The sequence below is a fragment of the Somniosus microcephalus genome, chromosome 33, assembly GCF_052327205.1.
Source record: "Somniosus microcephalus isolate GS21.2 chromosome 33, FLI_Smic_1.0, whole genome shotgun sequence".
Classification (NCBI taxonomy): Eukaryota; Metazoa; Chordata; class Chondrichthyes; order Squaliformes; family Somniosidae; genus Somniosus; species Somniosus microcephalus.
The window spans coordinates 31332129-31351077 of record NC_141019.1 but is presented as its reverse complement, the minus strand read 5'-3'; the positions used below and the strand labels follow the sequence as shown (position 1 = coordinate 31351077).

Here is an 18949-nt window from a genome sequence, read left to right as displayed (position 1 = left end):
GTTCATTTAACTTTATTGTATTTGCTGCTGGTTTTGGTTGCGGGTTAAATTTTTGGGGATTTATTTGCGACCTCCTATTTTCTATCTGTAACTTGTAGCTGTAAATTAAGTTGCAACAGCCATAAATCTGAAGATGGGCATCCCCCTGAATATACCTCCCTATTTGCTTGTTTTGGAGGAGGATCCGAGGAGACAGAAGAGGGAAGTGTGTTTACACCTGTGGGGGTCTTGCTGTATTTGCCCTTACCAAGCCATTGGTCTCTACAAACCAAGGCACACCCACTTGGACACGTTTAAGGGATTTGCCTTTGTTGCCTGCACTTTACCCAGGAGGCAGTCACAGAAATATGCTGTCTCTTCGAGCCAGACATTCAGACAAGTTCCACACAGGGAGGGCTCTGCCACCAGCTGTCAAGATGACTGAGCATAGTCTTGAACTTTTAGCTACTGATTCTTTCAAGCATCAGCAAGGGATGTATGCCAAAGTTAGCAAGCTGCCTGCACCAATGCATAAAGCAGATGTCTGATACCTTTGATGGGAATTTCCTTGGGCCACCCCCGAGGAAATTCCCGGCACTAGTTTGCCAGAGCTAACTCCTTCATCGCTTTGCAGCATGAGAGAGCACTGCATTCTTTCCATGTGGCAGGCTTCCACAAATATGGGGCACTATTGACAACACAATTGGCCACATTGGCCCTGATCCCATGGCCTTCATGAACATAAAGGGGTTCAACTCTATGAATATACATCTGGGGGGGAAAATTGGTTTTAGCCCCCCCCCCCCCCCCACACTGTAATTTCAGTAGTAGTGCCCCAAGCAGGAGGTGGGGCGCTACTGAATTTCGCTGCGCGGCAGCACCTAGCGCCGTGTCATTGCAGGCCTCCTCCCCTGATTAAAGGGCAGGGGCCTAGCGCTGCGTGCACTGGGGCCCTGCCGGACCACCGGGGAGTGGGATGCTGAGCGATCGCGGCTGGCACCCCGCATACAAAAGCGAAAGGGGGCATGTGCTGGCAGTCGGCCAAAATAAAAATGGCCGCCCGACACCTGCCCTTTAACTTGCGCCGTCGCCGCCAAATTGCCCCCGATCCTGTCACACATATCGTGCGGCGATAGGTCAGGGGGCGCAAGGGAAGTTTGTGGCCGAGGCGCTGCGCACGGCGATGACGTCATCGCCAGCGGTGCAGGGCGCTACCGGCTACTGCCACCACTAACCTCCCGCTGAATTTCGCTAACGAGAGGCACAAACCAACCCAATTTTTCCCCCCTGGTCTGTGAACATAGGCACAAAATTATGCATGTGAATGCCTGCTACATTGATAGCAGTCAACACACCTTCATATTACGACAATCTATGGTACCATCATTACTTGAAGGGATAGGAACCAAGATATCCTCCTCCGCCCCTGCTCATGATCCCCTTGAGACTGTCACAAACAAGAGCAGAATAGATTTATAATGAGACACATGCAGCCACTAGGATCATTGTCAAACACATCATCGGAATGTTAAAACAAAGATCCAGATGCTTGCACAGATCAGGAGATTGTTGCAATGTGTCAGTGAATGAATGAGTGACTGATTTTTTTTTTCTCTCCCTACTCAAAGGGTGGTACTCGTCTTGAGTTTGGGATGGTCTCCAACCTGACCCTCCCTCACTCCTATGGCCTCCAGCTCCAGATTTTGGAGGGCACTCCTCACAGCGAGCCAATAGGTGATAGTTGTGAGAGCCCCCTCTGATCTGCATTTGATCCCACCTGTTATGTGTTTTTTTTCTCCAGTAAGCAAATACATATGTTGGAACTTGGAAGAGCAGAGACTTGGGCGGAATCTTACCTTCCAGGCTGAGTTTGAGGCAGGACTGCTGATTTTGGGGTTCCAGTCCTGCCCCCAGCGACGTCTGATGAACAGACGCTATTTTGCCCTGATTGGCCTCGTTAAGCCCGCCCTGCGGGCTTGCCGGCCAATTAAGGGAAAACCAATGTCAGTTGATGACGCGTCATCTGCCGGTTTTCTTAAAGGCACATGCACCACACTTGTTTGACAGATGAATTGTTAGTGTTTGACAGCATTGAGGTGCTGTCAAACACTGACAATCACTGTCCAAAGGTGAGCCCTTGCAGCCAGGCTCTCCAATGACTCTCTCCTTAGGATAAAATAGATGGCAGCTGCAGCTGAGATTGTAGAAGCCATCTGTCACTTCTCCCGATGAGATGAGGCTACACAAACACTTCACAGCTTGTCACCTGCAGAAACATCTAACCACATTAAAAATTACTTTCACAACATTTCCTTAGCTCTGATACTAACCTGTGTCCAATTGCTTCCTTCACACCACTTCTGCAACTGTCATCCAAACACCAACATAACATCAGACCCACAGCATGCCTCACTTACCCTGGCGGGGTTCCCCGACGTCGGGAAGCCCGCAGCAGAAGTCGCAAAATGGGAAAAAGCCTCTTAACTGCCTGATAACTACCTGCTACCTGTTAACAAGCAGTTAAGTGGCTATAATCCTCTTCCCGCCGCTAGGAGTCGGGTCCCTGCGCAAATTGGGAACCCGACTCCCGGGAAGATTGGTTGGAGGCGGGTTGGGAGCAGTCCCGCCTCCAGACCCGCCTCCTCAGGACTGGTAAAATCCAGCCCAGTCTCATTAAAGTGCTAAACCTACATGCCAGTTTGTCTGAATTGATGAACATATAGCATGAAAAAAGCTTACATTGGCAGTGTGATGGTAGTAACTTGCAAGATTTATGTGTGACATTAGAAGCATATTTCTGTGCCAACAGCAAAGTGTGTCCTGCAGCAATATATGCAGCATGTGAATGTATCAACCAGCAACATCAAGACAACAGTGAATTCTTGTTGCCGTTCATCGTAAGACCAGATGCTAAAAACAAGCAAAGTGTGGGTGCTCTTACCGTGGCAATCTTCATGAGTCCATAATTTTTTTTCTCACCTGCTCCCATAACTTATGGACTTGGGAGACTTAATTTATTCACTCAGCCAGTTCCACCCACATTTCTAACAGTTCTTCTGAATGGAGGGACAGTCCTTCTTTGCAGCATCTTTTGCGGTAAGCCCTCCAGAGCAGCATTCTCAAAAAGAGCTGTGCTGCCCTTGTCCGTCCTTGCTTTCACCTTCAGCTGCTAGCAGCAAGCCTTTAGAGTTTTCACTGTTCAGCCTGACTTTTACTGCGAGGAGCAGCCCTTTAGCAGCTGCTGAACCACCTGATATTCTGCCCACACATCCAACATGCACCTTGCACATCAGCCAACCTGCGCCGCGACCATTTGTATTTATAATACATACAACAACTTGTATTTATATAGTGCCTTTAATGCAGTAAGACGTCTCAAGGCGCTTCACAGGAGTATTATAAAATAAAATTTGACACCGAGCCACATAAGGAGATATATGGGCAGATGACCAAAAGCTTGGTCAAAGAGGTAGGTTTTAAGGAGTGTCTTAAAAGAGGAAAGAGAGGTGGAGAGGTTTAGGGAGGGAATTCCAGAGTTTAGGGCCCAGGCAGCTGAAGGCACGGCCACCAATGGTGGAGCGATTAAAATCAGGGATGCTCAAGAGGCCAGAATTAGAGGAGCGCAGATATCTCGCGGTGGGAGAGGGGGGCAGCAGTTGTGGGGCTGGAGCAGGTTACAGAGATAAGGAGGGGCGAGGCCATGGAGGGCTTTGAAAACAAGGATGAGAATTTTAAAAGAAAGAAAGACTTGCATTTCTATAGCGCCTTTCACGACCACCGGACGTCTCAAAGCGCTTTACAGCCAATGAAGTACTTTTTTGGAGTATAGTCACTGTTTGTAATGTGGGAAATGTGGCAGCCAATTTGCGCACAGCAAGCTCCCACAAACAGCAATGTGATAATGACCAGATAATCTGTTTTTTGTTACGTTGTTTGAAAGATAAATATTGGCCAGGACAACAGGGATAACTCCCCTGCTCTTCTTTGAAATAGTGCCATGGGATCTTTTACGTCCACCTGAAAGAGGTCTCATCCGAAAGACGGCACCTCCGACAGTGCAGCACTCCCTCAGTACTACACTGGAGTGTCAGCCTAGCTTTATGCGCTTATGGGACTTGAACCCACAACCTTCTGACTCCGAGGCGAGTGTGCTACCAACTGAGCCACAGCTGACAGCTGAAAAGCGAGGTGCTGCTTAACCGGGAGCCAGTGTAGGTCAGCGAGCACAGGGGTGATGGGTGAACGGGACTTGGTGCGAGTTAGGACACGGGCAGCAGAATTTTGGATAATTACTGGAATAAGCTGACCTTGCAAAACCATGCAAGGACAGCTCCCTGTGCTTCTTGCACACAATGGCCCTGAAATTAGGATCGGGAGCTTGCCGCGTGTGCAAGCCCCCGATCTGCACTCACCCTGCGCGCTGACATCTGAAGCCCGGGCCTGCTTGCATTTCCTGTCACAGGCCCGGTTCCGATGTCGGCGCGATGTGCTTACCTGATCCAGCGGCGTAGTTAGTGCGATTTGCCGGCTGGGATCAGGTGAGCACTCTGCAGCCAATCAGGGGAGGGGAAACTCATTCATGAGTTTGATAGTAAAGACTGTCAAACTCATGAAAAGTACGGGCGCCCAAAAGACTAGTTTAACTTTAATTAAAATTTTAAAAAACATCCCAATAATTAAATAAACTATAAATAACTTTTAAAAACTATTTAAAACAATTAATAAAATTTTTGAAATTTTTTTTTTTTTACGAATTCGTGCCTAAAAATAAACTTACCTTACTGTACAGTCCTTAAAAACAATGAAGCTGTGGAAAAAATGTAATAATTTTAAATAATAGACCACTTACCTTCAAGAATCCACTACTTCCGCCTCCTTTTTTCATTTCCAAAAAGTCCAGGCCCTTGCACACGCGCAAACCTGTCAAAACGAAGGAAGTTCAACGCGTGCGCGCAGAGTCCTGCACGCACGCGTTGGACCTCTTAACCCCTTAGTTCGATGGAGAGGAAATGCCGGTTTCCCGCGCATGCGCTGTGCATGCTGGAATCCGGCAATTCCTCCGGCCACACGCGTGAGTACCCTGTCCGTACTCGCGCGTTGGGAACGGAATTACTGGCCCATTGTGTTCTAGTCCCGCCTTCACTTAGACAGGACTGCATAATTGTCCCATAGGAGAGAACACAAGATAAGTCAAGATGTAGTGATTGGGCGATACCAAGCTTGCATTTAAAAGCCTGAAGATTGTAGGAGGAAGGGAAGACGGAGGGAGCCGAGGAGCTCCACAGTATTGAGTTTCTGGGAAAGAGTAGGAGATGGCGCAATCATTTTTTTTGGCTTAGTCTGCTATAAATTACATCTAAATTTGAAAGTTTAGACACTGATCCTTACTCGGTGTGATTATACAAACCATTCTCTTTTCCTTAGGCTGAGGAAGAAAGATGCACAAATTTCAACATTGGAACAAGAAATTATGCAGCTGAATGAAATGTTTGAAATGCAAAAAAGCAAAAGCGATGTGAGTGATTGGAGATTATGTTTCACATATAAACACTTAGAAAGTATTTTTGTCACATTTTTAAGTTGTAGAAAGCTGAGATGGTTCAATATCTTTGCTTAGCTGTAGGTCATTCTCTTTTCGTACATAGTCCTAGAAAACAGTGCAATATGTATTGTTGCAGTTTCTAAATTTATACTTTTTTGTGCTAATTAAGGTTAGTTACGTAGGAATGGGGAAAGTGCTTTTTCACTTTTGCCTCCCAGGGGTAGAAATTGGTATGCGTTGTGCCCGGGCAGATGCCTAAAGCCGCTGTTAGGCCCCTTAAATTTATAAATTAAGAGCCTACACTAACGCCTGTTGAAGGTCCCCATTGATAAATTAGTTGGCGATGAGCAGGGCAGGCATCGGGCCTGCCTCACTCAGGATTCTTCAGCGGCCGCCAACTGTGCAGGTAAGTTACATTTTTATTATTATTAATTAAAATAAAACATCCTGTGGAGCAGAAGTGGCGACCCCCCCACCCCCCCCATAGCCCGCGCCAATCACCCCTCCCAGGACATACCTGAGGGCTGCTGTCAGTGAGGCAGGTGGCCCAACATTGACACCTTCGCTCGGGCGAGCTGTCTGTGAAGGCGCGACCAGTGCCGGCAGCTCACACTGAGTATGTTGATGAGGCCCGAACACTAATTTCTATTGATCCTCGGCCCTCTCACTTCGGGCACGCGCTGGTCGCGCAGCACCAAGACTAAGCCCCAGGGTCTGCACCAAATACTACCAGGTCAGGTATCCATACTCTGCCCCACTTTCACGAGCACTCCCTACTGAACCAGCACAAACATTTTCCATTTCTGCTTTCCTACACCAGCTATCATTATGACCTGAATTGTGAACAGTTTTGTGTTATGGACCCATGGCTACAAGGAACTGAGTTGATGTTCCTTGAAAATCATTTTGTATAAAAACCTTATAGCAGTCAGGGGCAGATTCAAATCTGAGGTGAAAGCACAGTGTGCTAACCCATTGCACCACCCAGTGCCCAGATCTTGAAGTTTCCAAGATCAAATATTTTAATCCTAGTGCTTCAGATGTTACTTAGATACCCATTTGCTTAAAGAGAGTGGCAATTCTGGAGATAAAAGTTTTGAATGATAAGCACTTACTTTTACTTAATCCTCTGTGTATCTTTGTATCTTTTCCATTTACCACAATGAAGTGATGGAGCTGGGATGAGTCTTTTAGATCACAGCTCCCCCCTATAATTAGCGGCATTAGGATCAATCTGTTTCAGAACATAAAGCATGGAATAAGAAAAGGCCACTCCCTCTGCAGACATGTATAATCCCTATCATAGATTTTACACCAATTGTTTAAACGTGTGAGGGAGAACTCTGCCAAATTTCTCCCTCACTTCCTAAGGTAGACGTGAGCCATTTCTTCTTTTCCCTTCAGCCTCCATGGGCTTTTTCATTTATATTACAAACCATTTTATAAATAAATATATTTGTTATTGTCCATAGTAATTTTGGTTCCATTGGTTTACTTTAATATATAGGAAACCGAAAAAGAAAAGAAGCATCTCAAAATAAAGGCAAGATTCTTGAAGGTAGATAGCAATGTACTTATGAAGTAATCTGTTACAGTACATCTCCCCTTTATATCACTATGGGAGCCACACAAAACAAGTTATGCCACACATGAGCCTAGAATCTCTGCTCAGACAAAATCCTGAGTGGAAGTAGGATGAAGTGCAATCCACGCCCACCCAGTATGAAGTGGGCTGATCCCCATCGTAGTCTCTGTGGTCAGCGGAATTAAAATATTTGCTGTGAGCTCCAGGCATCATGAACAGCGCTGATTCATAGCTGGCCCATTGTGGGGTGGGAACTAGCTGCTACAAGCTTTATAGGCTTCTAGCAGCTTAACAGGGCAGGCACACAGGAAAATGGATTTGTAGTACAGCTCAAAAGTTATGTTGAAAACTAAGGCTAGAATTTCCTCCCATTTTGTGGCATATTTGGGGTAGATAGTGGAGGAAATGGGATTGAGATGCCATTCTTTGATTCCCTACTAGTCCTGAGATCTGCTGGAATTTTCTTAAGCTCCCCCGCCCCCCCCCCCCCAACCAACCACCGATTTTGGTGTCTTGCAGTGCCCACTGTAGACCTGCCCACAGCATGCTAATCATGTTCAAGTCAGAATGCGACGTGCAATGCTGTATTTCTCTTCCCCAACTGGATGTGCCCTGGCTCCAAAAAGCAACGCCAGTATGAAAGAGGCACTGCAGGTTGCTAGGCATCGGTGGGCAGGTGGAAATACTGCAAAAAGCCATTTTGGTTGTTTATTTCTCTGAGCCATTTGTTAGTAAATTTGTTTTACTGCAGCTTTTTGGACCTCTAGGAGATATCTGCAGCACTGCTCCAGGGATTGACTCCCTTTTTTTTTATAACCATCAGGCATTCCACCCAAGCGACTGTGCCCTTTCCCTGTGGCATTCCCCTTTACCTCTGTTATGAGGAGGAAGAAGAAGAGGATCAGAAGGATGAACTCGGGGAGGCCAGGCAGTCAGGCTCCCACCTGCAGATACCGATGCCACCATGTCTGTAAACCCAGGTGCTCCTATCTGAACCTGATGACTTGCCAGTGCTTCAGAAGGATGTGCTTCTCATGAAAGGCAATAACAGAGTTGTGCCAGCTGCTTATCCTGGATCTGGAGCTCATATTGACCAGAGGCACCACATTGCCAATGGCTGTGAAAATAATAGTGCCATTTGTATTCCACAGGTTTCTTTAAGGAAGCATTGGTGGGATATGTCATATTAACCAATCGGCTCTCTACCACTGCATCAAGCAGATTACACATGCCTTGTTTGTACAAGCTGCCTAGTTTACCTCATTCTCGGTGGTCCTGGCACAGCGGCATATGGCAGTTTTACAGACTTGCTGAATTTCCTCAGGTCCAAAGGGCCATTAATGGGACCCACGTCACCGTATGTGCCACATTCCACAATGCAGTTAACTTTGCCAACAGGAAAAGGTTTCATTCCTTTAATGTGCAGCTGGTGTGTGATGCCAAGCACATCATTATGCATATTAATGCTTGTTATCTCGGAAGCTGTCATAATTCCTTTGTGTTATGATAGTCCAAATTCCCATCACTGCTCATGGGTCCAAGGCTGTTGCTCTGTGCCAAGGGCTACTCTCTACAGCAGTGGGTAATGATACTTCTGTGGATCCCAAGGACCCTCAAACATTGATACAGTGAAGCTCATACTGCTACCAAGATTGGTATAGAGCAGACCATAAGCACTCTGAAGGCTTGCTTTAGGTGCCTGGATAGATCTGGGGTGCACTCCAGCATAGTTCTTCTGGTGTCTCTCAGATTCTAGTGCCCGCTGCGTGCTGCACAATTTCATTATCTGAAAAGGACTGTTTATGACAAATCCAGAGGACCACGAGGAAGGTAACCCAGGGCAGCAGCAACAGAAGGCTGCTGGGACCATGATTGAGGAAGAATATGAACAGGAGAATCCTTTGCCAGCTGCTACAGAGATAGGGCACTGCTCTACTTTAAGGGTCAACTTCAGCTAAAATAGATCCCTGCTCACTGCATATTCAGTCCTGCTGTCAAGGTCCCCATATGACAATTGTTTCCTCTCAGTAATATGCTCACATAAGGTTATCCTTCAAAATGACCACATACAAAACATTCAGATTGTCACATATGTGCCATCCCCTTTGCCACAGTATTATTTCAGTGCTAATAATTCTATAATAGCCATTGAAATGTGAACCTCACTATTGTTTTCTACCATCTTGCCTCCCCTGTGTGCTCCCTTTTAAACCAAGCTTCCTACTTCTTTGCTCCCTCAGTGACAGGGTGGTACTGTCCTTGGGGACTGAAGTGATTCTCCACTCCGGTCAGCTGAAACCCCAGAGGGACTTGCTGCAGGTTGCTTGTCCTGTGCTGTTGCAAGCCTGGCACTGGCTACTTACTCCCACATGCAGGTATCTGAGAGGTCAGGTGGGAGGCACACACGTGACACTGTCCTGCGACCGCATGTGTATGCACCTCTACCAGGCCACTGAGCAGCGGATCTGTTTTGCCACTGATCAGTGGGGAAGCAGACCGAATGGTTCCAACCAGACCTTGAAAACCCTTGAGAGATTGTACACTCCACTTTGGTGCCAAAACCATCTACGGTAGCAGTTGAAGCTGCCATTCAGGAAGCTATTATTGACCTTTGATCCTCTGTTGGGGAGGGGGCTCTGCTACAGACCATGCTGGAGTTGCCACTTACTCCAGGGTCAACTGCAGGACTGTGCATACATCTATCATGGTACCACAGATGCAGCAAGAGGACTCCTCCATCTGAACCACCTGCTGCATATTTTAGGACACTGCCTCGACTGCTTGAACTTGGGTTTGAAACTCTGCAAGCATCCCCAAGATCTGGGTCCCAAGGCTCCTCAGTGTAGGGCCGGCATCTCCTGTTCCTCCCAACAGCAACGACTGTCTACTCATCTGCATCCCCAAGTTCCTCTGTGCTGTTATGTATTGTGTGTTCTCCTCCCACCTGTGGTGGCGCTGTCACAGCAGATAAATGGTTGGGTGTTCTCTTGGTTAAGTTTAGCTCTCTTTGTTCGGAACTCTCCAGAACTTCCCTTTCCCTTCGAATAAAGCACTTCATGTTTGAAGTTCTGAGTTCTAATTGTGTCTAGGTAAAAAGGTACCGACACAACAAAGTGGCGACGAGGAGCAGATGAATCTGCGTACGTTACGGGTGCAGTGAGTAAACAGAAATTTAAATTTGAAACGTGAGATGGCTACTATATTAGGAAACATCGGTGATTTTGATGAAAATGTGGAGCAATGGAGCGCTTATACGGAATGTTTTGACTATTTTGTCTTGGCGAATGCGGTGGCAAACGAAAAGGTCGTGCCTACCTTTTTGAGTGTAATGGGGCCGAAGACATTCAATTTACTTCGCAGCCTTGTGCAGCCAGATAAGCCAGGAACTAAAACATATAAGCAACTAGTGGAAATTCTTGGAGCACATTTTTCACCAAAACCTCTGGTTATTGCTGAGAGATTTAGATTTCACAAACGGAATCAAGAGGAGGGGGAATCAGTGACGATGTTTATTGCTGCTTTAAAAAGGTTGTCGGAACACTGCCAGTTCAAGGAGGTGCTGAATGACACCATTAGAGAGAGACTTGTGTGTGGTCTGCAAAGTGCAGCCACACAGAAGCGCCTTCTTACTGAGGACAACCTTACTCTTGAAAAGGCCATTGAAGTTAGTGTCTCCATGGAGATGGCGGAAAAGGAGGCTCACCAGTTGAGTTCAACAGGGAGAGTTCACAAGGGGTCGTCTGAGCCTAAAGGTGCGCGGAACGGCACATGTTACCGTTGTGGGAAAACGGGCCATCACGCTAATGACTTCTGGTGTACGGAGCTGGAATGCCGAAATTGTGGCAAAAAGGGTCACATAGAACGCGCCTGTAGAGGTAAAAAAAGAACAGACAGAGCTGGGAAGCATGGAAGCAAAATGTCTGTATTTGGACAAGAGAGGAAAAAGTGTTCATTCAGTGCAGTATGATGGAACAAGCAAAACAGAGGGGAGCGACACCTCTGAGGAGGAAGAGGTGCACATACTGACGGTTGCAGGTGGTTCAAATGGCTACTGGGTGTCACCACTGGTGGAGGGACAATCAGTGCGGATGGAGGTGGACACAGGCGCGGCTGTGTCGCTTGTTTCAGACACTGTCTACAACAAAATGCTAAAGCATCTTACCCTTCAGCCAACAAACATTGTGCTAAAGACGTATACCGGCGAACCTGTGGCCATGAGAGGCGCCATTGAGGTGACAGTTAAATTGAACGGACAGACTGCAAAACTGCCACTATATGTGGTAAAGGGAAATTACCCATCGCTACTGGGACGTGCGTGGCTAGAGAAAATCACACTGGACTGGCCTGCAGTCCGCATGATGTCAAAAGGGAAGTCAGGTCTGACTGCAGTGTTAAACAAACATGCAGAACTCTTCAATGGGGAACTTGGGAGCATGAAAAAGATCAGCGTGAGACTGGACATTAAACCTGACAGCAAGCCGAAGTTTCACAAAGCCCGACCTGTACCCTATGCAATTAGGCCAAAAGTTGAGGCTAACTTGGAGGCCTTAGTCGAGAATGGAGTCCTGGAGCCTGTGAGCGTGAGCAAATGGGCCATACCCATTGTTCCTGTCCTGAAAAAGGATGGATCTGTTCGAATCTGCGGGGATTTTAAAGTGACTATTAACCCGGTGCTGTCTGGAACAGTACCCTCTTCCCCTCATTGATGATCTCTTTACGGGCCTGGCTGGAGGGCAAAAGTTCAGCAAAATAGACTTATGGCAGGCTTATCTACAAATGCATGTCGATGACAAATCAAAGCTGCTGACAATTGTGACACACAAGGGGCTATACAGGTACTACCGCCTTCCGTTTGGAATTACGTCGGCCCCTGCTCTATTCCAAAGGGCAATGGATCAGATTTTGAGTGGACTGCCAGGAGTCCAGTGCTACCTGGACGACATCCTTGTCACTGGGACAAATGAGGAGGATCATCTTCTGAACTTGGATGCGACACTACAATGACTGAAAGAGTACGGACTCAGAGTTCGTAAAGACAAATGTGAATTCTTTCAGTCTTCAGTTGAGTACCTGGGGCATGTGATTGATGCTACTGGCCTGCATAAGGCGCCGTCAAAGGTCAAGGCGATCGTGGAGGCCCCAGCACCCCAGAATGTGAGCCAGTTACGTTCATTTCTGGGGCTACTTAACTACTATGGGAAGTTTATTCCAGACTTAGCAACATTGCTGAAGCCGTTACATCAGTTGCTATGTCAAGGCAAAACATGGAAATGGACTGAACTGTGCAACGAAGCTTTCGCCCAAGCAAAGAAAACATTGCTGAAATCGGAGGTCCTGACACACTTCGACCCAAAGTTACCCGTGCAGCTAGCATGTGATGCATCACCATATGGTGTGGGAGCAGTCATATCCCACATCATGCCTTCGGGTGAAGAGAAACCTATCTCCTTCGCATCACGCACCTTGAACAAGGCCGAGAGTAACTATGCGCAGATCGAGCGCGAGGCCTTGGGAATCGTTTTTGGAATTCGAAAATTTCATCAGTACCTGTTTGTGAGAAGGTTCACACTCCTGACGGACCACCGTCCATTGACTTCAATCTTCGGGCCACACACCGGAATTCCGTCTCTCGCTGCAAGCAGGATGCAAAGGTGGGCTTTACTGTTGTCAGGACATCAAATATCGCAAATCAGACTTGCACGGCAACGCAGACGGTCTCTTGAGGCTACCCTTGCCTGTTACTCCCCCAGAGCCTCGTCAGATAGACATCTTCTACTTTAGACAAGTGGAGGGAGCACCTGTCACTGCAGTTCAGGTGCGAAGGTACACCCGCAATGATCCAGTCCTGTCTGAGGTAATGGACGATGTCATTCGAGGGAGAGCTATAGGAGATTCTCCTAGTTTGAAACCTTACGTTTCAAAAAGAAATGAGCTCTCCGTCCAGGCAGGTTGTCTTCTTTGGGGACGCCGTGTCATCATTCCGCCACCTCTGAGGGAACCTATACTGCAACAACTTCATACAGGCCACAGTGGGATGGTCCGGATGAAGGAAATGGTAAGAAGCTACTTCTGGTGGCCAGGTCTCGATGGGAATATTGAGGAGAAAGCCAAAACATGTTCCCCATGTCAAAGGGTCCGGAATGTTCCACAGCTGGCAACCCTACACCCCTGGGATTGGCCTGCAGAAGTGTGGCAGCGAGTACATGTGGACTTCGCCGGTCCTTTCGAAGAGAAGATGTTTATGGTGGTTGTGGACGCTCGTAGCAAGTGGCCGGAGGTCGCTGTGATGAGGTCTACCACGGCAGAGAAAACAATTGAGAAACTTGGTGAGATGTTCAGCCGTTATGGCTCACTGGAACAACTCGTAAGTGACAACGGTCCACAATTTGTATCACAGGAGTTTGCAACCTTCCTGCATGTGAATGGTGTCCAACACATCAGGTCTGCGCCCTATCATCCCTCTACTAACGGCCTGGCAGAAAGGTTCGTGCAAACTTTGAAACACGCCTTGAAGGCATCGCAAGGTCAGGGCTCCATCCACCAACGTCTGAACAGCTTCCTGTTGTCCTACAGGAACGAGCCGCATGCCACAACTAAAACTTCCCCCGCTTCGCTCATGATGAAGAGGCAGTTGCGGACAAGTTTTGACTTACTCAAACCTCCAAGGGCAGAACAGGTTGTCCATTGTCAACAACAAGCTCAAGTTGAAAAGAGAGAGAAAAGAGCCAAGGAGAGACGGTTTCACCCTGGAGAGCACGTCCTAGCTCGAAACTACAACACTGGACTGAAATGGGTTCCTGCTACGGTGATCGCGCAGACAGGCCCTGTGTCTTACATGGTTGAGACTGCCGAGGACGTCGTCTGGAGAAGACACACAGATCAACTGTTGCTAGGAGCAGAGACAGCCATAGAGGCTCCAACGGCTGGTTGGCCTGAACTGTTTCCGGATGATACCGCAAACCAGCATCCTTTGCCACAGTGCTCTTCTCCAACACAGGAAGTCATAGAGACTGTTCCACCTGTGCAAACTCCTGACTTTCGACTGACACAGGCACCTTCTCCATCCAGGCCTGTGTCAATGCCTACTGCTGTGGAAGCCAGCGATGACCGCCGGTATCCTGTCAGGCTTAGTGTATCTGTAGGCTTAGTGACTTACCCACAAGACTGGGGCAGAATAAACCCCAGGGTAAAGTTAGGGTTTGAGGCAGTCTACCTCTACCCTTGGTTAGTGAGTGCATTGAAAGTAACTTACCTGTTGAGGAATAATGTGGACCTTTCATTTAAGAGGGGAGGAAATGTTATGTATTGTGTGTTCTCCCACCTGTGGTGGTGCTGTCACAGGAGATAAATGGTTGGGTGTTCTCTTGGTTAAGTTTAGCTCTCTTTGTTCAGAACTCTCCAGAACTTCCCTTTCCCTTCGAATAAAACACTTCATGTTTGAATCTCTGAGTTCTAATTGTGTCTAGGTAAAAAGGTACCGACACAACATGTGCCACTTCTCTGTGCTTCACCACGTGATCCTTACTCATTTTGACAAAATAATCCCTCTCAGGTAGGTGTCTCTGAGCTGATGCTTGCAATGGGAAAATGCAATGATAAGGTGGGTGAAATGGGTCTGGGTGGAGATCAAGTTGAAGGCCCCGGTTCATGTGGCTGCTCCTCCTCTGAGTGTTGCTGGGGTTCCCCTGGAAGGGCCTAAAAAGAAGAGAGGTTGGCAGGGTTAACAGAGCTGCACAATAGTCATTACACTTTCAGAAAAAGTTTTAAGATTATGTATTGACAATATTTTGTGAAGAGAGATTGCCGGGTCAGGCAGGGTAAGAGGAACTGGCCAGAGCCCTCAAGTACTGAACATATCTGCCACTTATAATGACATTCCCCTCACACTGTGTTAAAGTGTTTGAATTGCTTACCATTGATACCCAGAAGGCAGCACGGTTCCCTTTATATCCCCAGCCTTCACCTGAACATCCTCCTTCGCTCATAGCCTGACATGCATCCTTCCTAAAAGCCTGTCATGGAATGTAGCTGCTTGTGCATACACCAGTCATCGCACCCATTATAGGCTGCATGTAGACAGCCCATAACACCAGAGAGAGCTACAACAATTGGTGGACCCCAATCCTTTGATCTATCACTCCTGCTCCCCCATGAGAGGAAGCTTTCCAAATCCTGGGGAGGGAGGCCATAGAGGGTGCCGGATATGGGGAAGTAGAAGGGCAGATGCCGGCTGCAGACTCACTAAGACATTCTGCTTCTCTCCCTTCTCATCCTATTATACCCCACATTACCTGAGAGCAAACTATATCATGAAACCCTAATGTCACTCCAACTGAAAGTGACATGAGAACTCTACTACTCAGCAACCCATTCTAACTTCTCTTCCTCATTTCCTCCTCTAGATGTACCTCAAGAAGATGAGCCAGGCCCCAGTGCATCCAGCCCTCTCAGCACTTCTATCATTTACTCCCTCGCAAGCACCAGCCCAGAGATATTCACCACAGGGGAATTAGAGAGAGATCCAGAGGGGAGTGCACTGGGTGAGACACAAAGCATAAGTGAGCAGAAGCAGCTGTTAGTAGGACATGAAGAGGAAGGTGTTGCTGACTTGATACGTCGCCCATTGGCTGAAGAGTCTGGGATCCATTACTCTCAGGTCCTGCTTTTAAAAGGATGCTTGCAGAGCATGAAATGTATGTACAGACACTGGGGGCCGTGTCAGACAATGTCCTGCACATGACAAATTGAATCCCCTACCTGCATGTGCTGTATAATGCTGGATGGCTTTGCAACACTACAGATCACCCTGGAGTCTGTGGCAGCTCCAGAGACATCAGTAGCGGAAGCTCCCATAATAGAGGCTGACGTAAGAAAACTACTAGGCACTTGGTCTGAGTAAACAAGGCTTTAATCAACTGTTTTTCAACATGGAGATCTAGTTGTGTCCTTCACTAGTTCCTGTTAAAGAATGTCCTGCACAAGCTGGGCCCATGCCCGAGTATTTATCCTCTCCCTGGACAGCGCCACCAGCAGGCCACCCAGTATTATTGCATAAGTCATTTTCACATGAATGACCAGATTCATGTCAGAGGCCATATGGGCAGTCTGTACTTTTTCAATAGCCTGCTGCCATAGAAGCCTGGGGTGCCATTAGAGAGGATAGTCTTTTTTGGCTTCCAGAAGATTGGGCTGGGTTGCAGACAAGCATCACATTGAGCTTCGTCGGCACCATTAGTTGTGCTTTCCAGCAGATTGGTGGCCAGTACTATTGGTATGCCCAAAATGGACGCCTTGATGGTACTCTCTCTCTCCAGATAGCAGCGCATGCGTGCTTTCACTCCAGCCCCTTTCATGTCTACACATGTTGCCAAAAGGACACCGGGAAGGCTGTCCATGAAGTTGCTTTCATCAGGTGGCACAAATTGTGTGTCAAAGCAAGGTATGTTCACATCTTTTTACAGATGCGGGGGTGGGTCATGACAGGTGGGCACAGAGCACCCCTCAAGCATCCTGACCTGCCTGGCATCCCTTTGTTGGTTCTTCCAAATATCTCAGATAGGGGGATTCCCATCAGGGAAATCCAAGACCATGGGTGCTGGTTATGGTGTTGGGGGCAAAAAATAAATAATTGACAATTGGCACAAAGGCTTACAAAAAAAATCAGTTGAGAAATGGTTGAAATAGATTTACTTTAATATTATACTGTGCCCTTTCCATGGCCTTCCATATAATTACCGCCACCTAGCTACCCTGGACGGACATTTCTCGGGCGTGATTTATATGTGATGGCCTGCACGGCAGAACAGCAGGAAATGGAATGCAGAACGTCGCCACCCGAAAAGAATGTTTAAATTTTGTTTATGCCTGTTTAAAGTTGATGCTTCCACCAACCACTGGAAACGAAGGCTGTAAATGGACGAGTGCTAAAGTGGGGGGAGATTGAGTGTAACAGATCTTTGTACTCTTTCCTGCTACTGTCCACCCAATTAGTGCCACAAAAGTGGGCAGACACCGCAGAAGAACGGATGCTGCCTGACCTGCTGAGTGTTTCCAGCATTTTCTGTTATTACCGCAGAAGAACTATCTGGGAACTTCATATATAATATGAAATTACACTTGCATTTATATAGTGTCTTATCGAGTTGAAACATCGGGCATTTGAGTTCAGGCATTTCACACAATTAATTACTTTTGAAAAGAAGATGCAGTAGCTGTTCTGTGTGGACAGCAATAAGATGAACGACCAGTTGGTCTGTTTTTGGTGGTGTTCTTTGAGTGACAGCTGTTGACCAGGCAACCAGGAGAACTCTGTGTTCTTCTTCAAATAGTGCCATGGGATCTTTAATATCCATTGGAACAGGCAGATTGAACCTTGGTTTAGTGCCTCAGCCGAAGGACATACAGATATTAATCTGTTAGAACTTATACTTTTAATGTTGTATCCGTGTGTTAATGAAGACACGGAATGCAGGAGTTGGTTTACAGGTGTTTACTGGACAAAGTCTGGAGGTGAACTAAAAGATACAAAACACTATACAGGCTTATATAGCCCGAGTGGCCATTACCGGCATTACAGTACACAGGGGCTCTTAAAGGCACATACACCACAGTTGTGTATTATGAATAAAATATATCATTGCTGTCAATGAGACAGGTATTGAGTTATGCTGATATTTATACCTCGCTGCTGGCCATAATGTATCCAGGAATTATCCAACGAAATGTTATGCTGTACTATTTTATATTGTTTCTCTATTAGCAAGCTATGAAAAATGCATTGATATTGTATTAGAAGCCACTGTTTATCTGTTTTTCTATTTTAAAAAATGTTGTGTCAATTTTTGTGCTCATCAAAATGAAGGATGTCAGTGCTGGGGAGTAAAACACTTTTTTCTTAATCTGTTATGAGTGTCTGCATCAAGCACTCCCAGATCAGGTACTGCACAGCTAGCTTATACTCACTTGGAACTGAACTAAGAATACCCAAAGTCATTTCACAAAGGACCCTTAACCGCCAGAAGAGACTTTCCCTCTTCTCATTGGTCTGGGTTGGATTTGAAACCAGGTCCCAGAAGTGAAAGGGCAGTGTATTACAGGAAACTTTCTGGTATCCGGCACGGACGGGACCGACGTGGTGCCGGTTCATCAACAATTCCAGATAACCGAACGCTATAGTAAAAGATATGGAGCTCAGAGCTCCGTATAAAGCAACAAACCCTGTTGCTTAGCAACAGCTTCAAAACAATCGGCACAAGTTGCAAGCGTCTCTGTAGCTTAGCAACAGCTTCAGCTACATCCTTGCACAGCAACAAATCAATTAAAAAAAGTAACTAAAAGTAAAAAAAAGTTACCTGAACCGACTCCTGAATTTTGCCGGTGGATAGAGCGTTCCGGTTATTTAGGGGCCGGTTAATCGAAAGTTTCCTGTAATTCAATCATCATACTGTCCTCTACCTGAGGGCGTTTTAAAAGGAGGGGGGTGACTGGATCGATGGTGTTGTCAAAAGGAATTGTGGTTTCCTTGTTTTGATTTTTAAACAAGGAAAATACTGAAAATTGAAATTATACAAATAAATAGAGTGAGAATGACATTGTTTTCAGGATGACTCTTAACCCGATTATCCATTTCATTGGTAGTGTAGTTCATTGCAAGCAATCTTTGTAGTGTCCGAGGATCAATAATACTCAGACTGCAGGAGAACAATAAAACAGGTATTACTGAACAGAGAGTAATTCAAGACTGAAGTACAGAAGCCTGCTATGGCTTTATATACAGGGGTGGTCACTGCCGGTACTGCAGTATAGAATCAGTTCTTCTCTTAAAGGTACATACACAACAATTC

General features: G+C 46.7%; 1 protein-coding gene across 6 annotated transcripts in view; it reads left to right on the top strand.

Moving 5' to 3' along the window:
* LOC147097095 (uncharacterized) overlaps positions 1-18949 on the top strand; it is a 58181-nt gene that overhangs the window by 26888 nt on the left and 12344 nt on the right. For 5 of the 6 annotated variants that reach the window (XR_015074484.1, XM_085972920.1, XM_085972919.1 and 2 more), the window contains 2 exons: positions 5404-5494; positions 7029-7079. Coding sequence is in view for 5 of the 6 variants with exons in the window: in XM_085972920.1 (XP_085829046.1) it covers positions 5404-5494; positions 7029-7079 (142 nt within the window). In the remaining variant the exon portion in view is untranslated. The remainder of the gene's footprint in view (positions 1-5403; positions 5495-7028; positions 7080-18949) is intronic. The other variant, XM_085972921.1, reaches the window with a different exon arrangement.